Source organism: Sceloporus occidentalis, unplaced genomic scaffold, assembly GCF_023333645.1.
Source record: "Sceloporus occidentalis isolate IW3139 unplaced genomic scaffold, rSceOcc1.0.p SCAF_66, whole genome shotgun sequence".
NCBI classification, from domain to species: Eukaryota; Metazoa; Chordata; class Lepidosauria; order Squamata; family Phrynosomatidae; genus Sceloporus; species Sceloporus occidentalis.
Genome location: NW_028317046.1, coordinates 3,747,908 through 3,773,897, shown reverse-complemented (window position 1 = coordinate 3,773,897; position 25,990 = coordinate 3,747,908). Strand labels below are relative to the sequence as shown.

The following is a 25,990-nucleotide window of genomic DNA, read 5'->3' as shown; positions in this document are numbered from 1 at the left end:
GATTCCCAGTCATTTTGCGTACCGTGTCCGGTAGGATATTCCTGCGACCCCCTCTCCGGCTCTCGGAGTCGCTGTAAGCCTGGCCAGTATTCTCTGGAGGGGCAACTGAACTGCTCCGATTGCCCTACTGGGTTTGTGTGCCCCGATGGTCGAGACTGGCAGGTACCTTCAGATTAAAAGCTTCGGAATGGCAACTGAAAGAGTTCTTCTTTTATTTTCATAAAATATATATTTAACATTTAATTTCATTTTCAGTCGTATCCTAGTTTTTCTTCTCTACTTTTGGATTTTTCAGTGCAAACCCCCCCCCCCCAAACACAATGATGTTTTAGGTGCAGGAACCTTATCTGAATGATCTGTATGGCGTGTGATCGTGGCCCACACTCAAATGCACTTTTTTGTGATTGTGGGGGGAATAAAATTATGTAATTTTAGTATTTTTCCAAATTGATGATTTGCTGGGGGGGGGCGCAAATATTAGACCAGACAAAAAAAAACTCTTTTCCCTGGTTTCTGGTCATTTTTGAGTTTCATGTTATATAAATTGATATAAAACATCTGACGGAATCTCACATCATTGAGCTGAATTCTCACCCTCTCTAGCTCTGCTCTCCTGGACGAGAACCGGCTGAGGATCAGACTCGCTGCGTCTCGTGCCCCCCCGGATTCTTCTCTTCGAAGGATTCTCCAAAGTGTCTTCCATGTCTACCAGGTATCTTCTCATCCACCCTGTGCACAGATCCTGGGGGGGCTTCCACGCATGGAGAGATAATGAAGCTTCAAGCACATCTTCACCCGCGATGCTGCAACAATCGTACTCACGACAAATTATCTCACTGAAATTCAACAAAATTAGCAAATTAGTGACGCCTTTTGGAATTTTTACATCAGTAACTCCGGTGTTAGTTACAAAAACGGAATGTTGGGAAACTCTGAAATTCTGTTAATGCATGAAAACGGCCAATGGTGGAATCCAAACGACCCAATCTGATTCTAGCGGTAGGGCCTACAGATAAAGGAATCTGAGCAAGAAATAGATAGATAGATAGATAGATAGATAGATAGATGATAGATAGATAGATAGATAGATGATAGATAGATAGATAGATAGATGATAGATAGATAGATGATAGATAGATAGATAGATAGATAGATAGATAGATAGATAGATAGATAGATAGATAATAGATAGATAGATAGATAGATAGATAATAGATAGATAGATGATAGATAGATAGATAGATAGATAGATAGATAGATAGATAGATAGACGATAGATAGATAGATAGATAGATAGATAGATAGATAGATAGATGATAGATAGATAGATAGATAGATAGATAGATAGATAGATAGACGATAGATAGATAGATAGATAGATAGATAGATAGATAGATAATAGATAGATAGATGATAGATAGATAGATAGATAGATAGATAGATAGATAGACGATAGATAGATAGATAGATAGATAGATAGATAGACGATAGATAGATAGATAATAGATAGATAGATAGATAGATAGATAGATAGATAGATGATAGATAGATAGATAGACGATAGATAGATAGATAGATAGATAGATAGATAGATAGATAGATGATAGATAGATAGATAGATAGATAGATAGATAGATAATAGATAGATAGATAATAGATAGATAGATAGATGATAGATAGATAGATAGATAGATAGATAGATAGATAGATGATAGATAGATAGATAATAGATAGATAGATAGATAATAGATAGATAGATGATAGATAGATAGATAGATAGATAGACGATAGATAGATAGATAGATAGATAGATAGATAGATAGATAGATGATAGATAGATAGATAGATAGATAGATAGATAGATAGATAATAAATAATAGATAGATAGATAGATAGATAGATAGATGAAAAAAATAGAAAAACCTTGAAAGATTTGTGAATTCTCCTCATGAAAAAAACAAAACATTTACCCTTCGTTCAGCTCCACCCTATTTGGGGACTTGGTATGGTCCATAATATAACATCGGACCAGGACCATGTGCCCTTTCCTGCTAATAGCTCAGAAGCTGCTGTGTTTCCGGTTATTAGAAGTTTCCGGAATATAACGAATATCCACCAAGACCCGCAGCTTCTTTAGTGCGTCACCAAGTCGCTTGGAGTTTTACCAAATTCCGCTGATTCCTTGTAAATAACTTTTTTTTTTGACTGAGAACCGGTGAAGTTTTGCTGGTTTTCTGCCCAATCGTCGAATGAATTTAACGAGCAAATCCAGCAGTTATTTGGCCAGGTAGGGAGATAACGAAGTTGGTAATTAGGCCTCCTCATTAAATAATGAAGCGTTTCTGCCGGAGATGGGAAACTGTCAGGGAAGAAATAAAATGATGAGCTGTACTGAGACGTTCTCATTAAAGAGAAATGGCTGGGATCGTTCTGCTACCCTCCGGTCCTAAAAATCCCCGAATCCATCACCAACACTACAGGGTCAGAGGCTGAGATGGAATGGAAGGAAGTTTTACTTTACTGAGAGGGTGGTGGACAAGAGGACCAGCCTCCCAGCAGAGGTGGTAGAGGGTAATACAGTGAGGGGATTAAACATGCATGGGATAGCCATACGGCTCCTGAATCTAAGACGAGACCAACGACTGATTAAGGTTTGAGTCTTTACAGCAGGAGAAACGGGCGACTAGACGGGGGCCGAATGGGGCCGATCTGCAGGCAGGTTTTGTGTTTCTAAAAGTGAAACCTTCACCAAAATATTTTCATTTTAAGTTAAATCCAAAGCTGATGCTCGGGGGGAACGAGGAGAATAAAGTGAAGTCCGTAATTAACGGTGTTTTTTATTTTCCAGGGAGTTATTGCCCCCGTGATGATGATAAATTACCCCCGCCGGCTGCCCCCGCTGTGTATTTGAAGGGTGATCCCTGCAGTGATTGCGTTTGGGCGCAGGACTCGACGCAGCTGCAGAGATCCGGTACGGCAGCAGTTCCCTGCGGGCCGGGTTATTACATGCGCGACCGCCAGCCGTGTCAGCTCTGCCCACCAGGTACTGAGTCCGGCGGCCGGCGATCGGAAACATTTTCTACAACTTTTCCGCAAAACCGGTAAATGTTAATAAAGACAACAGGGACCAAAAATCCGGAGCTCGGCCTCCATCAACGCTCCCAGCATGTTTTCAAATCCCAGTGACGTGCCTTCTGATTGGTGCAGAAAACAGGAAGTAGGAGGATGAGTGCCCATAGTGCCCAAATGGCAATTAATTTTCAAAACAAGCTAATTTAGTCTTTGTGCATGTTTTCTGTATGCGTCTAAGCCAAGCAACGGCATCAACTTCCAACTTCTTCCATAATATGGTTCCATTCCCCCCCCCCATTTTCACCAAATCAATCCTTTCAGCTTAGGACCACTAAAAACATGCGCCGTCTCTGTCCCCAGGTCACTTCTGCGTGGGTGGTATTAATCCAACGCCATGCCCTGCAGGAACCTTCTCCGACAAGGAAGGATCGCAACACCAGAACCAATGCACCCTGTGCCCGGCAGGTCCGTTCCACATCTTTCCTCCTTTTCGGTTGTTGGACATGCGCAAGAGGTTGGGGGCTCTGGAATAAGAACTTTTCAGGGCAGTTCTGTCTTAAAATCAGAGGCTTTTAATTCAAAATCAAAGAGGCAAAGAGGCGCAAGAAAAGTAGGAAAATATCTAAGATTCCCCCAAATGCCCCACAATCTGTAATATGAGGTCACACTGCGATTACACACAGGGTCCGAGTCGTGTTTCCTGTTTTGTGTCTTTAGGTTATTATTGTTTGGAAGGAAGATCTCAGGTCCCAGGGGTTGAATCTTTGTGCCCCGAAGGATTTTATTGCCCTTTGGGCACCAGGAGCTCACACGCGTATCCATGCCCAGCGGGCACCTACAATGAAAAACTTGGCCAAGGGCATCGGGGCAGCTGCAAGATCTGCTCTGAAGGGCTCTTTTGCCCCGAAGGTAAGCGGATGAACCACCTCACCACCTTGAGGGGCAGATGAATAGGGGCAGACCTAGTTTTGGGCAGGGGGGGGGACCATGGCCCCCCCATCCACCTTACCCAAATAGCCACCTTGCCATGCTGCGAGGCAGATTGGAAGCCGCGATGGATTGGAGACCTTTGTACAGCTTCCTGGGCAAGTCAAGAGAAAACAGAAGATCCCCCAAAAGCGAGACAGTGGGGCAGCTGGAAATCAGGACTGACCTGCGAAACCCTAGACTGTTAACACATATGATTTATAATCATTTTTATCAATAACTTAATGAAACTTATCAATTCTCTATTGATCAAAGCATACATGCCAACACCCCCATTTCCCACGTGTTCCTGGAACGTTGTTGAGTGAGGCGCTCACTCAGAACCTGACAACAGATAAGAACCATCCCACCCGTCTATGGTGGCCATTTTTTTTACCTAAACCTCACATCTTATCTGGTTCCTATTCATCCCGCGTTCTCCGTAGGGTCGTCTCACTCCGGTTCACCGTGCAGTAGGGGGAAATTCTGTCCTGCAGGGACCAGCCGTGAACAGGACTGCCCCCCAGGAACGTATACCCTCCATATCGGAACCTCACGTGAGTTTATTTATGTGGGATACTGAGTGACGAATCCGTATTACACGTTGTCATTTTTTTCACCCCATTGAGCGTGTTTTCCAGTTTCTGAACTGTGGCTCGACAGAGCTTTAAAAGGAATAGAAAGAGAAAGAAATGCCAGCAAGCGCCTCCTACCAGAAAGGGATTTAACGCTTTAACAGTGTTTTTAAATCTCTCTCCCCAATTCCAGACTTAAAAAATGCCCCGCTTCTTAAATGTGTGCATTTTGGAGGAGAAAAAAAAAAACCTGAAATAACTAAAAGTCTTGAATTTATAGTTTAAGGTTTTATACAAATGGGAAGCTATTAAGGGGAAAAAAGGGGATTCAGTTTCATAAGCAAATAGCACCCCCTGGTGGCTGATCTCATTCATGACGATAAACTATTTTCTCTGAATACAATGTATTCTTTTTTCATAAATATTTACCCAAACAGGGTTATAACAAAAAGGATGAATCTATAGCCATATCATGAGACCCTACACTATTCCTGCTACATTATAACCAGTATATTGAACGCTGTATGTAGTACATGTCATGTAACTCATTTGGAAACCGAGGGCGGATAATAGTATCTTAAGAACTGTCATTCTGGACCGATGGCACGTAATAGAGCCCTTTATTACATTAAATTATTAGCCATTTATTAGCGATCAATTGTTTTTATTTTTCTGATATGGGGTTACAAAGATTCTTTATCATCCCTTTCTTAAGGAATCGAGCAGTGTAGATTGTGCCCCGTTGGGTTTTACTGCCTGTCGAATACCAGTAACCCGATCCCTTGCCAGTCGGGGAGCTTTAACCCTCTAGAGGGGCAAGACGAGCCAGGGGATTGTAGCCTTTGCCCCGCAGGAAGCGCATGCACAAGGCCAGGTCTATCCCAACCAGACACGGACTGCTCCCCAGGGTGAGTACAAACCAACTGCCCACAATGCCAGCTTTTACTTCATATAAAACTGTCACATCATAGACCGTTTACTAAGTACGTTTACTTTGTTTTACTCATTTATTCTTCAACCTTTTTTGTTTAAAACTTACAATTTCTTTTGATAAATTTTGGAATTCTGCGAAAATATTGAGATTTGCACTCCTTTTGTAACTCTTTGCACTCTTTTTTGGGGGGTTATTTTGCCCCCTTTACTCAACCAATTAATTAATAAAGAAAGTTCAATTCATTGGTCCTTGTGGTCAAAACATCAGCAGATAAATACAATGTAACAAGAAGAACCATATAACGACCTTCCTCATTGTCAGACTGCCCCACGGTACTTCACCTCCATAACTTTTCTGCTATCTCTTCTTCGTGGTGACCATTGTCATCGTCTGCGTCCGTAGGTATGTGTGTCCAGCTGGCTCTAGGTCTCCTACTTCTTCTGAAAACGCTTGCCCTGCGGGTACCTACAGCGATGGCCACAACCTGTCCCAGAAGTCCCAGTGTGACGTGTGTCCGGCCAGATTGTTCTGCGTTACAGGTGAGAACCCGAGAACATTACTGCCCTGACCAAGATAAATGGGTTTGCTTTCTACGTGACGAGATAAAAGTTAGTAAACCAACGAGGTCAATGGTCCGGGAGCCTCAGACAAGAAAAATATCACGATAGACAACTTAGCTACAGGTCAGCTGATGGATAGAGGAGAGCGACTCCTTCAACGAAGAACAATTCAGTTAATGCATCCTGCAAATAAACAACGTGTAGCGTTCCGGTTACTTTGTATCACAACCTCTACTCGATTTGCTTTTATCAAATTCTACGGTATTGTTATTTTGAGAAGTTGGCCAACTAAGAATGTTCAGACCCGTTGTTTGGAATGTTACGTTACTGGTGTGAGGAGAATTGCTTTAGTTCGGGGCACACACGGCTCTATCAGTCCAAGGGGGACATATCACATATCATAGAATGTTACAATAGTTTCTCATGTATGTATTTATCATGACACCCTCCTATAATAAAAACTCTTGGTTTTACATTCAGGAACAGGAGGAAGGCAACGACCCCCCGTTCCCTGTCCCCGTGGTCATTATTGTCCTGCTGGAACCAAACTTGGAACTCAATACAAGTGCCCAGCTGGGACATGGAGCGATAGAACCAGCTTGGCATCGGATACCGAGTGCTACCCATGTCCAGCGGGGTGGTTCTGCTTGGCGGGAGCAGAGACCCCCACAGGAAAGTGCAATGCCGGTCATTTCTGTCCGGAGGGTAAGAAGAGATATCCTTCCCAGTAACCTTTACCCAGCCTGAAAGTCTAGTTTAGGGTTTCCATGTTCACTTGATATGCAGCCTGCGTGGGCCGCCATATTTGTTGCAAGTCATGTGCAGAGAGATGGCTCCTACTTCACTTCAAAGCTTAGGACCTCTGCACTCCATGCCTATTCTCATGAGCGCCTGGTGCCGGGCAAGCTACTGGCTTGTGACCCATATGTTGTCCACTACAGAACTCTATAATGAGGCATTTGTTTGAAATGTACGTTCCAAAAATCCATATAAATATATTTCTAATTAACTAACAATTCTTTTCATCCAGGATCCCAGTTTGGATCCCAGTTCCCGTGTCCTCCGGGGACATTTAACCTAAGACTTGGGACCGTCCGTGTCGGGGAATGTAGCGCATGTCCTGTTGGATCTTATTGCCCCCTGGGCAGCTCCAAACCAGCCATGTGCCCTATGTAAGTTGGGCTATTTGTAAGAGAGCCAGGTGTAGTCTTTACATAAGTTACCGGAACCAATAAAAGCGCCTTGTCTTCATGGTCTCCTGATAACACAGATTTAGTAATAATATACCATCTTTTTAACCCAGATTTCAATTTTTATCCCAGTTAATATTTCCAGGTCGCTATGCGTCTATCTGTCAGTTTATTATGATTCAACAACCCCCCTTTTGCCAATGCAGGGGCAGTTATCGTGCAGAACAAGGCGCCAGGGATGTGGCGGAATGTGAGCCGTGTCCAGCTGGTACCGTCTGTTCCGGGATCGGGATGGGTTCCCCAGCGCCATGTGGAGTCGGCAACTTCTCTGTAAGTAAAATAACAAACAAATACTATCAATTAACCAAGAGCAAGGTCCACCATGGGCAAGAATGAAAAAACATAGACCCAAATTCTATAGAAATTGAAAATTCCACATTCTGTACCATGGAAACTGTTTCCACTCATGACATTTGCTTCAGGCACCTATTTTTATTCTTTGATAGCCCCAACTGTACGATATTGAATATAAAAATAAGTTGTCGTCTCTCTTGCTTAGGACATGGGTTCTACGGCTTGTCTCCCCTGCCCGGCTGGACACTACTGTAACGAGGACAGGACTAGCAGGCAGCGCATGCTCCAACTTGTGTGTCCGTCAGGGTGGTTGTGCCCGAGAGGGATGGCGGTATTTCCAGGAGATGACAATATCTGCCCTCCGGGATACTACTGCCCCACAGGGAGTGCTGTAAGCATACAGTGAAAGATGTAACATAAAACTCCAAATTCCACCGCTCTTAAAGTGTTTCCATCTTAACGTGACCCCATAAAAAAACAAAAAACATAAAAAGCATGTTCCCAGAATTTGAACACAATAGTTTGTTGGGAGGGGTTCCTTCTTTGAACCTCCTCTTCATAGTTCGATTTCAAATTTTTTTTTCTGGTAAAAAAAAATTCTGTTGATAAAATGCGACAAAAATATTATTAATATTGAAAATAATATAAAATAATATTGAATACTATAGGATTTAAAACCGTGTCCCAATGGCACATACGGGGACCGGCCAGGGCTTGGCAGGCTGGAGGACTGCGAGGTTTGTCCAGAAGGATATTATTGCTACCAAGAAGGTCAAAGAACAACTGGAATTACCAGCCCTGTGAGTAGGGATTCGGGGACCTCAACGGTCGCAGAAACACTGTCTATATTTAACAATTTTAATATATAGTTCTATTACTCAAAGTATAATATAAACACGGACGGTACATGAAGATCTAGAGCTTGCGTAGCCTACAACTGTTTGTGTTTGTAGAGGACGCCAACATTCTGAGTGCGAGGATTCTGAATTGAATTTCATCTTGATAAACCGCTACAATTATTATTATTATTATTATTATTATTATTATCCTTTATTTATATAGCGCCAACAGTTTACGCAGCGCTTAATACAATACATAAATTCAAGGGATATGACAAGACAAGAATTGACAGACTAAGACAAACCGATACATTTGGTGGAGAGAGCCCGGCTCGCAAGCTTACAATGTTTCCTCTTCAAATGTTTTTTAGACCGATGTTTGTCCGCAAGGATATCACTGCCCACCCGGTACCGGTTTTCCGTTCTCCAACCCATGCCAGCCCGGCACCTATTGGAATACGTCCACACAGACCATGGGGGTATCTTCCTGCTTTCAATGCCCTGCTGGCTTCTTCTGTGACCTTCAGTCCTTGCTGGCTCCAAAGCTCTGCCCGACTGTGAGTTCTCCTCAAAGATGTTTTAAGACTATTTGAAGGAAAATGGATGGGGTTGGTCAGGGCTAAGTGATCTAGAACCTTAAGTACTTGGAACTCAATTTGAAAATTCCGCGTAAAATCCGTCTAACGTCTATGATCTTCCTTGAGCTTTCTCCCCCTCCATGCAAAATTCCTTACAAAATCCCTTATTTTGTTCTCCCCAGGTAAATAATTCTGTGTATAAAATGCTTTCGCCCAATATGTCCTACATCATCATAAAGCTTTTGTATTTAAACTACTCTGCATGCCATCAGGTTTCCTCCCCAACTTAAACGTCATGTTTTCAATTTCCTTTAATTTTCTCAATACCAGTGGAAATTATGTTGAAATAGAAACGTAATATAAGTAGTTTTACATATTGTCAAATTTGTCTTAAATTCTTTGGCAGGGATTCTATTGTTTACCTGGCAGCGCTCATCCGAAGCCATGTCCAGAAGGCACATACAGCAGTCACACGGGACTATCCAGCGAGGAGCGGTGCGTGGCATGCGACGTCGGCATGTTCTGCGCTGGCGAGGGACTCGTACGACCCACCGGTTACTGCCGGGACGGATACTACTGTCCTGGAGGAGCAACAATCTCGGTATAAACAAACGTTTCACACATAGAATCTAATGAAAATGTGTGAAGAAATGATGTCATCAGATTAAGCCTTCCGTCACGGGACATGGACGTGTAGTCCGAATGCGTTTTGTAAGCCAACTAGCAGCTCTCTTTTGGCGAGAGCTGCTGGTGAGACAGATAAATATTCTACAATATATTGTCTGTGATATTTAACTAATAGAAACTGATACAAAATAACAAGCCTCGCAGATCGTAGAATAACTAGTAAGACGTTTCATTGTGCAGTAACGGCGTAAAGCGACGCGGGTACCGTGTGGGTCAGCGGGGGTGACGTGATATAAACTCATTGCAGATGTAAGAAGACTAATGGGGATAACATTACAGCTTTTATGGCACATAATAGGTGTTCGTAAACCCAGGAGCGTGAAACGAATGTCTCCTTCGGTTTAAGATGAATGATGGTTATAGTCACACGCTAAGAACCCGCCATGTTCAGGAAGGTCGCAACAATGAGGAGATTTGGTTATTGCAGTAATATTTTATACCGCGGTAACCTTTTATTTCAACGCCAGGAAGGTCCCGAGCGCATTGACACTTATTTCATAGTGAAACACAGTGACATTCACGGAATTATTTTTAAAAAAAGAGAATATAATTAAATATATTCAGGATCTAATTACCTTGTTACAATCTACGGCGTTCCAGAGAGCCAGACTCACCCAGTGCTTAAAAAGAAAGTTATTCAAGAACCTTAATCTGATTGCTCACATAGACATTATGAGATGACGTCATAGTTATCTATCTCTACCCCCATATCTGCCTCACTCTCCTAGCCCCTTTCTTGCGTTACGTCCATGTTTACTCTCGCCGTGCTCCTCTGTGTTTTCTTATTTAGTCCCCGCGCGGTTGTCTATGCCCAGCTGGAAGTTACTGCCCCGCTGGTTCAGGTCGGCCAACGTCGTGTCCTCCAGGAACTTACAGTAACCAAAGTGGTTTAGTAAACGTTGACCAGTGCCTGACCTGTCCTCCTGGGTAAGTTAAGCATTCTCCCCGAAAATCTAGAAAGCCGTTGAGGAAAACAGATGGTGACACTTGTCTTCCTACTTCTAGAATGTTCTGCGATGGTCATGAAGGCCATACTCCGAGTGGACGCTGCCAAGCAGGCTATTACTGTCCGTCGGGATCCACCTCGCCTATACAACATGAGGTCAGAGAGGGATTCTTCTCTTCTGAAGGAGCTTTCAGACCCGAGCCTTGTCCTCCAGGAACGTTTCAACCTGTAAGTGGATATCATCTTAATATTCTAGATATTGTATCCAATGGGGTAGGTAACCACATCCTAAAAAAACTAGGTTTCTAATTTTATTTTTCATCCTTTGTAAAAATAAAAAATAAAAAGTATATGACTCAAATATATATTTTATTTATTTTATTATTTATTTATTTATTTTAACTTACATACTTAAAAACTCAATATGAAATAAAAAATGCAACATTTGTTTCCTTATCGGCAGGATCGAGGTCGGTCCGCCTGCAGGCAGTGCCCACCAGGAACGTTCTGTAATCAGACCACTTTATCTGAACACCACCCTTGCCTTCAAGGTCATTTTTGCCCCGCTGGGTCCATCACACCCAACCCATGCCCTGTGGTAAGATGCCACGGCTCACAATAGGATTACCTGTAAATAATAAAAAAAAAATGTGGGTTTAAAAAAAAAAAGTTGTTTTCTTAGCTCGATAACTAATGATAATGTTAGCACCTTCTTGGTGATGTAACATGACTCTTGACGTGGATGACCTGAAGAGATATGACCAATGTGTCCTAACTAAGGTTAAAAATGTTTATAGTGCCACGATAACCCTGTATGACCCTTCATCCAAATAAGGCATATACAATTTAGAAAGTTGTGTTTTCTTTGGCTTTTGCCGACAACCTGCTAATTATTTTTTTTCACCCCTGGTGTTTTTACAGGGAACGTATTCAAATGTCACCGGTAATCCGGGCATCGAGTCTTGTGAGCTTTGTCCGCTCGGAATGTTCTGCAGCGGGCTTGGTCTACCTCAACCGGAAGGATATTGCCAGTCGGGGTATTTCTGTATGTGGGGCTCATACACATCCACCCCAGTGAGTTTATGGCCAAAATTACCTAAAGAAACAGTAACAAAGAACTGCCGATACAAAATAGCATATAATGTACACCTATTTATAAAGCTGTGTTTTAGGATCTAATATCATTAATTCTGTAAATGTATTTTTTTTACCCTAATATTCTACGATTAAAACAAACTGTAAAACAAGTCGGGTTTCATTCATGTGTTGAGACATTTGCAGGTTTTTTTTTATTTGAAATCGCTGACTATTTCATTTTTAGGTGGAAATGCCATTTGGCGATATCTGTCCTGCCGGTTACTTCTGTCCAAAAGGGATAAAAAACACCTGTCTTCCCGGCACATGGAACAAAAGAATAGGGGCAGAAGATAGAGACTGGTGCCTGCAATGCCCCCCGGGGTCTTATTGTGATGGTTTTGCCCTGACAGCACCGAGTGGAGTCTGTCTTCCAGGTCCAGTTACCAAAAACGTAGACCTACTGGATGTTACGATGATCTTGAAAGGAATTAAACCAACCGGTTCTCTGTTTTATAATGTAGGATATTTTTGCCTATCGGGTTCTTCAAGTCCCACGGGAGACAATGGAGTAACTGGTGATATCTGCCCGAGGAGACATTTCTGCCCCGAAGGATCTTCACAACCCATCCGATGCCCCAACGGGACATACAGTAACATCACAGGTATAACTGACAATTTTTGGTTCTTTCACCCATTATTGTTAATAATACAGCAAATAGGTTGTAACATTTTTTAATGTTAACATGAAAACCAAAAAGGGAAAAATAGGTAAATATTTGTATATTTGGTAAAGTTGAAAATATTTGCATTCTTACTAAGTGACCTTCCTACCCATGTTAGGTCAAGCTACATGTTATCCCTGTCCTACTGGTCACGTGTGTGGCGATGGTGACGTTGTCCTCTGCCCTGCTGGATATTTCTGCCTCGAGAGACCATTTCCATGTCCTCCTGGGACGTTCAATCCAACAGCCGGCCTAACCAGACCCGATGGGTGCTGGCCATGTCCACCAGGTGATGTAACCTATCCATGACGTCTCTTTCAGAGCAATGATCGACAGCTCTCTTTGATGGCTCCTCTTTCCATTAAACATTGCTTCTCGTGTGGTCTCTCCTTTCTTTTTAGGGAGGTATTGCAGGGACTGGGGAGCTTCAGCACCAAGTGGCCCGTGCCAAGCTGGGTTCTTCTGTTCATCAGGTAAACACTTTATTAACAGTTTTATTGGAGTCTAGTACACCCGTTCCTCTTCTGTTTGGATCATGACTCATTTAGATGGTCTTCTTTCCTCTATGAAGAACTGAAGGACAAGAGATGTCCACTAATTTTGCCCATTTGGCTCACCCAGGATCCCTGGTTGACAATCCCTCTGGTATTGGAAATGAGACTTTTGGTGGTCCGTGTCCAGTCGGCCATTTCTGCCCTGTTGGCAGCGGTGTTCCTTTTCCATGCCCAGCCGGCACCTTCTCAAACAGGTAAGCCATAGCTACACCTCAATTTACACAACGCATGTATGACTTTTTTCTGACTTTCAATAATTTTTTCTGAAAGATTATCGCTCAGCATGGACGCCCAATGCACACCTTGTCCTCCCGGGTTTTATTGTAACTCTGTCGGCATTTCAGCTCCTGGCGGACTTTGCCTGCCAGGGTATTACTGCGTCCTTGGAGTTTCTTCATCTGCACCTACAGGAGACAGTAAGACACCGGCGTTACTTTTTAAAATACGAATGTATTGAGCGAGTTTCTTAGGGTTTGCTTAGGGTTCTTCTTACTGCATGTAAAAATGTTTACAGAAATGCATTGGAAGGTAACAGAGAAGTTTCCCCTTCAGTATTTGGTATCTCGTTAACTAAAACCCCTGCCACTAAAAGACTTTGATCTTGAAAACTTTATGGCATATAAGGAACGTGAGTGAAAGCTCCTGATATTTATACATCTTTTTCCCAAAACTCCCTCTTTTTTATGTTTAAAGACATAACTGGTGATGGAGGGGAATGTCCAGTTGGTACCTATTGCCCCAGAGGCACTTCTCAACCAATTGCCTGCCCCGCCGGGACCTACAATAATCTTACCCGTCAGGAATTGTGCCTCTTGTGTCCGGCTGGGTTCTACTGCCCTGAGAATACAAGTGACTATCGTGTCTTCTCGTGCCCTCCTGGGTTCTACTGCCCCAAAGGTAATATTGAGTTTGTTCGACTTTTTTATATCACGAAGAAGAAATTAAGGCTGGGGTTACAATATTCCCATAACTATTAGTGAAGTACGTTCCTCGTTATCGTGGACCAGCCAGACGTTGAATAATACGGTAATAATGAGACTTGAAGTCCATCAAGGTTTGGCCAAGCGTCAATGATATAGCTGTATTGGTCCAGAAGAAGATGGAGACTAATTTCTAATCAGTTTAATATATTGTAATATATTCCGATGTGTGACACGCTACATACCTTCCAGGTACGACGCACGCAAGTCAGTTTCCTTGCCCCCGTGGTTACTTTAACCCTGATCCAAATACCCAGAGCCTGGACAGCTGTTTGCCCTGCAACCCGGGGCATTACTGTGGCAGAGAGGGGCTAAGCAAAGTATCAGGAGAGTGTGACCCAGGTGAGTCATTTTAATGCATATTTTAAGTTATTTTAGGAGAAAATTGGAAGTTTGATAAAGCTTGCTGTTGACTTTTCTGTGGGTAAAAATGTGGACAGAAAATTGCATTCTAAATGGCAACTCATTTTAAATTGGGTCGTTAAGTTTTATTGCTCGCCCTTCAAGCACTAAAAGGTTGAATACAAGACAGAGAAAATAAATTTGGAATTTTCTCCAAAGGATAAAGAAAGCAGGAAAAAATTGATACTTTATAGCAAAAATGGACATGTTTGCTTGTGATACATTTTCGCAGATTTACATGTAGAGTTTCAAGCTTTTAAGACCTTTAGAGGTGACTTATAACACCTGATCGATAAAGATGGGTGAGATTGTCCTTAAATCAATCAAGGAACAAGGACATTTCTTAAAATTGTAAAGTTTTCAGGCAGATACATGTCGTTGTGTACGACTGTACGTATATTTTTACAGCTCTTTTAATATAACCTACGATTTAAAAAATATACCAATGATTATTCTACGTGACCAGGATGGCCGGTGAACTTTAGCAGGTGATCTACGAGACGCCATGGTGATATATTTTACAAAGTGACATAAATCTCATAGGGGTACAAAGTTTTGCAGGTTCTCCATTGTAGATTTCTCCATGGAAATGTGAACTCTGAGTCTTTTTTTCCATCTTTTGAAAAGGCTGGTTTTGTGTCAATGCCGCTTGGACACCTCAACCATTTGACATGGATAACTACACCAGCGTGAACTGTCTGTGTCCTGCCACGGCCACCGGTGGAAAGTGTCTTCCTGGATTCTACTGCCCCGAGGGAAGCATGGAGCCTATTGCCTGCACACCTGGATCATACTGTGGGACAGCAGGTACACCAATAAACCCTAGTTTCTCATTTCTCCTTGGAGGAGCCAGTGAGCACCCATTAATGTCAGGACTGACGGGTCCTATTATGCAAAGGGAAGTCTAGGACTTTTTATGGGGCAAGTTGGAGGATTCAGCAACAGCATGCAAATAAATGACGCATACAGTTATATTATCTCTATAATTTTTTCCGCATTGCAGGACTTTCTGTCCCTACCGGGGATTGCAGTCCGGGGTTTTTCTGTACTGGAGGATCCCAGACTCCCAACCCCACTGATGGCATCCATGGGGATATCTGCCCTCCAGGAATGTATTGCGGTAAGTAAATAAATTAAATTGATGATGGACAAAAATATATTAATTGATGCTTTATAATAATAATAATAATAATAATCATAATTTTTATTATTATAATTAAACTGGAAAAACTATAAATACAACATTTTTTTGTTGAGAAGTATAGCTACATTGGGAAAAAAATATTTTATTTCTATTGTATAGTTTTTTAGCTATCTGATAACTAATCATGTGATCTATTAGATCGGCGGATCTTCAAAGGTGTTATGGTTTAACTGGTCTCCTCCTGCAGAATCAAAACGATTTTGTTGAACTTTGGTCTTTTTTACCCCAAGTATCAACCTAAATTATCTCAGACTTCCATGGAGGAATAAGTTTCTACTTGCTATATGTTTCAAGCCAACACACTGGGAGATATCAATTGAGCTAACCTGAAGCAGCTCAACTTAACTGTCAGCTCTACAAAACATAAAACATGTTGTTTACTGAAAGCTACAGCCTGGGGTCATTTCATATTTCTGCATTGCCAGAGCACATTGGAAAAAGGCGATTGAACATGAAGATGGCCCATGTCAACTAAATACCTCTGTAGTGATTTCACTCAAGCTTTCTGATGTTTACAACAAACTAGTTACATACAATGTACAAAAAATATTTCTAAACTCACAAAGTTTCAGAATAACAAGACACTATCATTTATTTATATTCCACATCGCATAAATATATGTGCCAATACAAACTGTAACAACACAAACTGTTCCATACATAAAGAAAGGTTATGCATTGATGTTTTGTACTTTGTTTCTGCTCTTAGAAGAGGGTTCCCATTATCCGCAACCGTGTCCGCCTGGCACATTCTCCCCCCGTACTGGACTGGGAAGCGAGTCTGAGTGTAAGCCATGCCTGCCGGGACATTATTGCCAGGACTCGGGACTGACTGAACCATCGGGGCTCTGCGCAGAAGGTGAGATACTGGAAAGAAAATAGGACTTTCTAAACAAAAAATAACTTTGGTAACAATTCTTCTTACCTTCATCTTTTGTTATAATTAAAGGTGAGATTCACAGTTCTTCTGTTTCATTATTAATTATCACCTGCATTCTTACCAACAGTGACGGTTTTATGGGAACTGGAAAGGGTCTTGGAATATTTAAGCTCATAAAACATTTAAACTATGTAAAACTTGCAGGTTACTTCTGTCCTGGAAGACAAACCTATGCTTATAGTCTGCCATGTCCAAGAGGACACTTCTGTCCAAGAGGAAGCGTAGAGCCTTCTCCATGCGAGGCCGGATGGTACCAGACTGAGGAGAGGCAGACGCTGTGTAGGCTTTGCCAAGCAGGTAAGTTTACGGAGAGAACCTGCTAGCCGGGGGTCTAAACCTTGTTTTTTTGTCATCTTCCTGCATGGCTTATTTATTTCTGTTTGTTTATTTTATTTTAAAACGTAGGATATTACTGTGACAACAGAGAGGAACCCGTTGGTGACTTCACCAACTTTATGTGCCCACAAGGATATTTTTGCCCTGAAGGTACACAGCGCAGCACTCAGCACAGCTGCCCCCCTGGAACATACGGGCCTAGACCTGGTCTAACTAGTATTGATGGCTGCATTAAGTGCCCACCGGGGAAATACTGCCAGGGAGAGGGTCAAGGTGAACCCACAGGGGGATGTCCTCCTGGATATTGGTGTAAAGAAGGCGCCCAAGATGAGCATCCTACAGATGATGTGTCTGGTGGCATCTGTCCTCCTGGTCAATACTGTCCAGCAGGTAATCGATGAAACCCACCAAGCACCTTGATGTCATGGTGGTTCCAGCTTTCGTTAACCACAAGTCTTATATGTTTAGGAACACATTTACCATTTCCATGCCCTGTTGGCACTTGGTCAGATTTTGAGGGTGTAAGCCATGTATCGGAATGCCTGCTGTGCCCAGGTGGCCATTTTTGCAATTCCTCCGGACAAGTGTCTCCTTCGGGGCTGTGTGCCGCAGGGTGAGTCAAGTTCAGTATTTCTATAGATATAAGTGGAAAACAATAATAAGCTGTTATCTAGACTTCAGTGGATAAAAAGTGGTTGTTTTCGGTTTTATGCTTTCTGTAAGGTATTATTGTGCTGAAGGAACTGAAACATCTACTCCAAGTCTTGGACTTTGCCCACCGGGACACTTCTGCCTCTCAGGATCTTCCAGTCCCACACCCTGCCCCCCTGGTACATACATGCCCCACAGTGGAGCCACAGAGTGTTACACATGCCCCGGTGGTAAATACTGTGAGTCTGGATCAACCCCTCAGCTGTGCCCTAGAGGTAAATAAATGCCATCTTCAATCAGCAACTGAGCTAAAACCCACTGTAAAGGCTCTTAATGTTAACAAAGTGATGTCAATAGCAGGCTGGTAAAGTGTGATGTCAAGGGGGATCATAGAAGGGAGCCAGTAATGGCAAAACAAATCCCTCCTTTAGCACAAAGTAGAATTCAAGTTATAAATTATAGATTATATAGAATTCAATCCTACCCTTCAGCCACCTCCTTTTTGATGTCCGATCCATATAAAATCCACACGTCCGTATAGAATGCTATAAAAACAACTCTTTTGTTATATGTTTTTCTGTTTCAAGGATTTTACTGCCCCCCAGGAACTGGTCCGGACTGGAAACCATGTCCTCCAGGAACCTACAGTTTCGACCTGGGTCTAGAAAATGTTACCAGCTGTAGAATTTGTGATGGTGGCAAATTCTGCTTTTTCTACAACGCTACTGACGTGGCAGGAGACTGCAGCGAAGGATATTACTGTACGAAAGGGTCCCGGCTACCGAACCCAGAGCTAGAACTACCAGGTATTCACAAAATTATCAAACAACCACAAACTGATACAAAATGTCTCTCATATTTGATATTTTGTTATTGTTGTTTATTGTAGGCATTGCAGGCCCCTGTCCGGCGGGTCACTTTTGTCCGAGTGGAACCATTCTGCCCGCACCCTGCCCTCTTGGCACCTATAGCTGGAGAATAAAACTCCACTCCGAGGTGAGGCTCTTCCAAAATTTCTATATATAAATATACATATATTTACTACTGTTCAAAAGTTTGGGGTCACTCAGATGTGAAAACGAGGACATTTCTGGCTGTAACATAATGGCAAAAGGGGTTTTCTAACTTAACTTAAACTTGGAACACAATGTGTCGTTGGAACACAGGAGTGATGGGAGTGATAAAGGGCCACTGGAACACAGGAGTGATGGGAGTGATAAAGGGCCATTGGAACACAGGAGTGATGGGAGTGATAAAGGGCCATTGGAACACAGGAGTGATGGGAGTGATAAAGGGCCATTGGAACACGGGAGTGATGGGAGTGATAAAGGGCCATTGGAACACTGGAGTGATGGGAGTGATAAAGGGCCATTGGAACACAGGAGTGATGGGAGTGATAAAGGGCCATTGGAACACGGGAGTGATAGGAGTGATAAAGGGCCTCTGTAAACCTATGAAGCGATTTCATTAAAAAACAGTTGTTACCAGCCACAATAGTCTTTTACAACATTAACTCCTCCTGCGCTGGATTTCTCATCCATTTCATGTTATTTTAATGGGGACAATTTGCATTTATTTTAAAAATAAGGAAATTGTTAAGTGACCCCAAACTTTTGAATGATAGTGTGTATAAATATAAAGTGTTCTAAAACCACTTAATAAATGATGTCATGACTTTCAATCAACAATAAAGAATCTCAAACGTGTATTATTTTTCTAGAGACTAAATATTGATCGGTAAACATTGAATTTAACGTAGCTTTCGCATTCCCCTGTCGTCTGGGTCTTTTAACCAACCTTTACTTGTGATAATAGGCTTTTATTTTTCACAAAAACATTTTGTTTGTTTTGTCTGAAAAGTCGGAGTGCTCCCCTTGTCCTGCCGGCCATCACTGCCAGACGCCGGGACTCGTCAACCCAAGCGGACAATGCATGGAAGGTTTCTACTGCAGGTCACGGTCTATATCTCCTCACCCTTCCTCCACCGACGTTACAGGAGGTCCTTGTCCTCAAGGTCAGTACTTTAACGGTTACAAAAAATACTTATTTTATGCTATATTCACTGTTATTTTAAGCAAAACTTATTATTTCTTGTTTTCTAGGACATTTTTGCCCCAATGGGTCAGCCGCTCCTCAGCCCTGCCCCCCCGGGACCTACAACCCCGTAGAAAGACAAGGATCCTGCCAGCCATGCACAGAAGGGTGAGATCTTCCTACCTTTTTATTTTTTGGAGCAACATTTTGTTTTTATATTTATTATCCTGTTTAATTAGACAAATTATTCTAAAAGGTGATTTAAGGTCATTATAGATAACAATTTCTAAAAGAAAATTGACAAAGTGAATATAATTTCATATTTTTGTTCAGTGCTTTTTTATTGCGCTAATTTTGCTAAAAAAATAGATTTTTTTTCATTTAACCACGTTATTGTGAACAAAATGAAACTCGGCTAAGACAAAAATGGTAATATTTAGCAGACAATGAAAAATGAAACCATTGTTTAGACTTTAACACTTATTGCAATGTTTTTTTCTTGATAAGGAAAGAGTTTTCTGAATCAATATTCTCCCTCGTCTTCATAGGTTTTTCTGTCCCGGTAACAGCTCCAGCCTGGTGGGGCAGGAATGTCCTCCCGGCTTTTACTGTCCTCGAGAGACAATCTCTTCTGACCAATATCCTTGTCCCTGTGGAACATATAATCCTCGTAAGGGACGTCATCTTTTAGAAGACTGTTTGCCTTGCGATCCAGGTGAAGTAGCCAAATACTTGGTGGCGTTGTATGATACTTATAATGATTTACCATTAACATCATCTATACAGCTATTGTTACAAAGTTACATTTAAATCCAGTCAAGATTCCATGTTTGGTCTTTCTGGGCCGGTTATGGAACCAGAGACAAAAAAAAATACAATATTAGCAGCCAAACAGGTTCAGGATGTCAGACTTGTGTCTACTAATGAGTATCGATCACATTGTCCTAAGTGATTTTATGTTCTAAGTGGGCATCTTCTTGCCCTTCAAGACTTTTTTGGGTTACATGGTGTGGCCACAGCTACCAACTCCAGCGTCTTCATCTATAGGGGTATTTATTTACCTTTTTTTTTTTAAATCATATCCACTATACCCCAGTTCCTCTCCATCTAACCAACTGGGTGGTCTCCAAGGTCAATGATCCAGCACTAACCCCAGATATACTACTCTTTGGGCTCAGAGACACTGAGTTCGTCACTGCCAAAGTGTAGCCCGCCATGATTCTGGTCACGATAAATAAGGACGCATGGGCAAATGCACCAATTACATACTATCCTGAGTGACTCCTTGTGAATGATACTTGTGATACTTGCACAAAAAGGAGTCTGATCTTTCTAATCATGTATTTACCAATTTCAGGACATTATTGCGACACACCGGGCCAGATGGAGGTAACTGGTCGCTGCTCTGCTGGATATTACTGTACAAAGTCGGCGATATCAGCATCCCCGAAACAGGGCATTTTGGGAGATCTGTGTCCCCGGGGTCATTATTGCCCCGAGGGGTCAATCAGCCCTCACTCCTGTCCTGTGGGCACTTACAGCAACACCACTGGGAACGTAGGGCCCGAAGATTGTGTGTTATGTGACTCAGGTGCATAACTTATCATCGTAAGAATAAAGACAATAAGAGGAGAGGATTGAGTATCATTTTGTAGAATCTTTTCTGGTCTCGTTTCCAGGTCATTTCTGTGATCGGTCGGGACTGGCTTTTCCATCCGGCCGGTGCGACGCTGGATATTTCTGTCAACGTGGATCAATCTCTTCTCGCCCTTCCGAGGTAACAAACGTTTTGCTCCTTTCTCTCCATGCTGTCTTGATTTTTTCACCCGCAAGACGTTCTCTTGATAGAAATTCATTCCAAGCATTTCTTTATTATGGTAGTCGACAGGCAGTGGAGGTCGGTGCCCACCAGGTCACTTCTGTCCAAAAGGGTCCCAGAATCCAAAAGCGTGTCCAGCCGGCTCATTTTCCGACTCTGAGGGACACGCTCAATGCTCAGATTGTCCTGAGGGTTTCTACTGCCCAACGGGGGCTTCAAATAAAACTACTTGCCCGAAGGGTAACTTGCGGCAACACAAACTTCTTATTATATTTTCTCTGTATCTGTTTCACGCCGTCCTTTATTCTCTCTCTCGGGCTCCTTTTTTTCTCATTATCCTTCTTTCCTTTTGGGCTTCCGCAGAAATTGATAAATTGCTTACTTTCGAAAAAGCACAGCTTTTGGCACCGGGAATCATCTTGTGGTTCTTTAACTTTAACTTCTCTTGTAGCTTCTGAAAATAATAGCTTTGTCCCTTTTTTCGCCTTCTTCTGGAACAAAAATTGAACTTTCGCACACTTTTAAAAAAATACAATGTATTTAACGTACTTATTTTCTTTTTCTTCCAGGACATTACTGCCCTAAGAGAACAGAATTTGCTTTTCGATACCCATGCCCTCTGGGGACCTTTAGCGATGTTGAAGGGGCAGAAGATATCAGTACCTGTCAGCTGTGCCCACCAGGGATGTTCTGTTCCAAATCTGGCACGGAGAGACCAGGCGGCTTCTGTGCCCCGGGGTGGTTTTGTCCACCAGGCTCAGTAGCGGAAAAGCCAGTTTTTTCCACAACAGGCCAAGGTAAAAAAAAAGAAAAAAACTTTTTTTTTCTGCTGTTATGGCAACAAGGTCTTAAAACCTATCAGTGCCAACTCCTTTGTCACATGACCTCTATTGTATATAGAAAGCAGATTACTTACCGAGGAACACAATCAGTCATCATTTTAGTGTTTTGTTTCAGAACACGCAGCTTTGACGCCCCTTTCTGCGGTGACTGGAATGTGCCCAAAAGGGACCTTTTGTCCCCAAGGATCCTCTTTTCCCACCCCATGTACTCCAGGTAGGTGAACTCGTTCTCCGCAAATCTATCCAGTATAAGACAGCATATCGGACTCCTTTCGTTTAGTTCTATAGCACATTTTGTAATTATTCATTACATATTCGTCACCGGTTTCTGAGACCAACATTCTGACTGTTCCCCTTCTGGATAATTTAGAAATAACTTTTTTTTTCTAATATGTTTTTAAATTTATATTCTGTAGAGTCGGGTCAGGTCAGGTCCAATAACTCTTGCCCCGTGATGGGGTATATACCCTATCCAACCTGTGTTTTTGTTTTCCAGGGTCTTTAGGAAGGATTTAGTCACTTTTTTCCCCCATTTTTTTTCTCCAGGTCATTACTGTTCATCCCCAGAAGCGGCCGCCGTGTCTGGACTCTGCCATGCTGGTTATTATTGCTCAGATGCCTCTTCTGCCCCTAACCCACTGGATGGCACAACGGGGAATGTCTGTCCCCCTGGACACTACTGTATTAGAGGGAGCTCATTGCCGGACCCCTGTCCGCCTGGTCAGTGTCCAATCATTGAACTAACAGAAATGTATCTATATATTGTTTCTTCATTAAATCTATTTCAATACTGTATCTTCAGGTACTTTTTCCCCTCACCCCGGAGCTCGGTCTTTAGAGGACTGCATCCCGTGTACAGCTGGGTGGTTCTGCGCCCAATGGGGTACCATCTCGCCAGACACGCCGTGCCACGAAGGGTGGTATTGTCCAGCGGGGACATTCTACCCACAGAATCCGGGTATTTTCCCTGCTTTATATCGTGTTCTTTAGGAAAGTTATAATGAGACAGCAGGATTGTTGATTCTGGACTTCTTGGGTTTGTCTTCCATTGTACAACATTCTGGAATATGATGGCGCTATATAAATAAATACATAATGATCATGTTCATGTACCAGCTTTAGAGAGGGTAAGACAAGGAGGCAAGCTGACCACACCAGAGTGATATCCAAATGTAATATTTCCATAACATTAAATATAATGTTTCCAAAATAGTTTTAGCAAATACTGCAAATTCTCAACTCGCCTCTACTGAAAATACTAATAATTTTCTCTTATTTGGTTCCAGATCATATCTGCCCCATTGGTCATTACTGCCCTGTTGGTAGTTCTGAGCCTAAAGCCTGCCCTGCGGGGCAATTTCAGGACGTGGTGGGGCAGAGTGAATGCAGACGCTGCCCAGCAGGGTCGTAAGTACCCATAATTCATACAACGCAAATGCTAACACAGAGGAGATGTAATAAAGTTGAGCCTCCATAGTCTATGAAATACATTGTTGCACATATTGCTGCTTCTATTCCAGATAGTAATGCGCGTTAGTGTTATATTCAGGGTGTAATATGTAATGTTTCAGTAAATCATAATTCTTAATCGTATATCTGCAGGATCAGATACATTTTGGATGATTGGAAGGAGCATCGGTTTAATAAAGCTGGTGATTGCTATAGGGTTTTATTATCTGTTTGTTATTACATGGCGGGATCTTTTCCCAGGTACTGCGGTCCGGTAAGTCCAGCTGCGGCGACAGGTGAAGCCAATCCGTTGGATTTCATAAAGCCGACAGAATGCCCAGCTGGTCATTACTGCTCGCCAGGCACAGAGTATGGACACCAACATCCATGTCCACGTGGCACGTTCAGCAACAAGACAGGGTTAGCGAGTGTAGAGGAATGTTCACCCTGTCCAGGGGGCCAGTTTTGTGCTGCTCCAGGTATGTTAAGCCTCAGACTGCTCATATGTTCAGAAAATACAAATTCCTTATTTAAAAAGTTTTGGAACTAACCTGGGGCAAATTTTAGCCATGGTTCACTTTTTGGTGTACTTCGCGATGGAGGTTTCCTTTTTTTGCTCCCCAGGACTCTCACGCCCATCTGGGATGTGCTCAGCCGGCTATTACTGTATCCTAAAATCCCAAGTTCCGAACCCAGTGGACGATCAGACTGGTGCTCTTTGCCCTCCTGGATATTTTTGCCCGGCGGGGAGCAGTAGCCCGGTCCCTTGCCCCCGGGGCACCTTCCAGCCATATCCAGGGACGTCTTCTAACAGCTCCTGTCTGGGTTGCCCTGGGGGAAAATTCTGCGGAGCAGAAGGAATGGCAGCTATTTCAGGTTAGATATCATGGTTGATGTTCCAAGTTCTCTTAACCCCTTTTAAGTGCAAACAAAACATATTCCTGAATTATTAAGGGGAAATTAATATCCTAGAATTAACTCTTCCATTGACAGCTGGACAGTGCCAGAGTCCATTACATTGGGCAGATATCCTTTGTACTTCTGACTTCCTGCGCAGAAGAGCTCTCTGAGACACAACAGGAAGTTAGAAGTGTGAAGGAAAATGTCTTCCCCCAGTCAGATGAAAACAGAAATCTAATTACTGTAATATTAAAAATGGATTTTTAAGATGAACGCAATCCTTTTTAGGGGTCGGAAATAGACCTTTAAGTTTCTTTTTCTTTAATTATTTTTTTAGGGAATTGTTCAGATGGATTTTACTGTATTATGAACGCAGTTGTAGAGTCGCCTGTTGATGGAATAACAGGGTCTTCTTGCCCAAAGGGACACTATTGTCCATCCGGCGTTGCTTCACCCATTCCATGTGAAAGCGGTGAGTTTATGTCAAGCTCTAAAATTATTTCCAAACCAAGACCATGTGTGTGATTTTTTTTATCTTTCGCATCTCGATGTCTCCAGGCTTCTTCCAGGACCTAGAGAGAGGTTCTATCTGTAAGATTTGCCCCGCTGGTTTTTACTGTGACACTACAGAGTCTGGGGGAGTATTTGCCCCTCGCGAATGCCTTGCTGGTCACTTCTGCCCTGAGGGAAGCCAATCTGGGTTTAAACACAAATGTCCACCGGGCACCTTTGGTCCAAGAACTCAACTTAGATCAGAAGGTATGATGCGTTTTACCTCGAGTTCCTACATGAACAGAATTAGAGAAAGTTATCTGCCCTCTTGGGTCTTGTGCAGTTTTTGGTTATAAACATCTTTTTCTTTCCTTTGCTTATCAGCCGAGTGTCTTCTGTGTCCTGCTGGGTTCTACTGCGCCAGCGAGGGGCTCGCAGAGCCTACAGGACCTTGTCTGCCGGGGTACTGGTGCATTGGAGGGGCAAAACATTCGAACCCAGCTGACGGGGTAACTGGCAACGTCTGCCCGAAGGGAAAGTACTGCGAGTCAGGGGACCTCACAGGTAGTGTTAAAATTCTAATATCTCCTGCAACAGAAAGGGGGAAAAAAATACTTTTTAGGGATTCTCCATGGCAAAGCGCTTTGTTTCTGGTGGGACTCGTGATACATTTATGTGTAACTTTGTGTCACTCCGATGACGATGAGTTTATGGAATTAGCTAATTGTTGTTATTAAAAGTATCAGGTAGAGGTTACGATAAAACTGGTATTTTTTCTGAATAATTGTTTTTGGTCGTGAACCTTGAGGGACTAAACCTATCTGTTCTGTCTCTGCCAAAATAATCTGTGATTATATATATAGATCAATAGTTGTTTCAAATTTCAT

The 25,990-nt window shown here is 42.5% G+C and overlaps 1 protein-coding gene across 1 annotated transcript in view; it reads left to right on the top strand.

Annotated features, from left to right (window-relative positions):
• LOC149286917 (uncharacterized) overlaps positions 1-25,990 on the top strand; it is a 62,035-nt gene that overhangs the window by 3,011 nt on the left and 33,034 nt on the right. Inside the window, 44 exon segments of the mRNA XM_089493701.1 lie at positions 35-162; positions 604-712; positions 2,849-3,043; positions 3,433-3,537; positions 4,485-4,595; positions 5,305-5,521; positions 5,950-6,086; positions 6,588-6,812; positions 7,138-7,279; positions 7,504-7,627; positions 7,957-8,042; positions 8,862-9,047; positions 9,475-9,669; positions 10,546-10,597; positions 11,623-11,775; positions 12,023-12,212; positions 12,300-12,440; positions 12,619-12,789; positions 12,902-12,973; positions 13,122-13,248; positions 13,325-13,470; positions 13,748-13,951; positions 14,227-14,376; positions 15,064-15,243; positions 15,440-15,556; positions 16,350-16,499; positions 16,986-17,306; positions 17,385-17,529; positions 17,640-17,842; positions 18,155-18,373; positions 18,457-18,563; positions 19,428-19,581; positions 19,670-19,769; positions 20,150-20,316; positions 20,959-21,192; positions 21,281-21,378; positions 21,483-21,660; positions 21,990-22,217; positions 22,378-22,476; positions 22,809-22,982; positions 23,065-23,220; positions 23,549-23,669; positions 23,973-24,190; positions 24,336-24,587. Of these exon segments, the coding sequence (XP_089349827.1) occupies positions 35-162; positions 604-712; positions 2,849-3,043; positions 3,433-3,537; positions 4,485-4,595; positions 5,305-5,521; positions 5,950-6,086; positions 6,588-6,812; positions 7,138-7,279; positions 7,504-7,627; positions 7,957-8,042; positions 8,862-9,047; positions 9,475-9,669; positions 10,546-10,597; positions 11,623-11,775; positions 12,023-12,212; positions 12,300-12,440; positions 12,619-12,789; positions 12,902-12,973; positions 13,122-13,248; positions 13,325-13,470; positions 13,748-13,951; positions 14,227-14,376; positions 15,064-15,243; positions 15,440-15,556; positions 16,350-16,499; positions 16,986-17,306; positions 17,385-17,529; positions 17,640-17,842; positions 18,155-18,373; positions 18,457-18,563; positions 19,428-19,581; positions 19,670-19,769; positions 20,150-20,316; positions 20,959-21,192; positions 21,281-21,378; positions 21,483-21,660; positions 21,990-22,217; positions 22,378-22,476; positions 22,809-22,982; positions 23,065-23,220; positions 23,549-23,669; positions 23,973-24,190; positions 24,336-24,587 (6,987 nt within the window).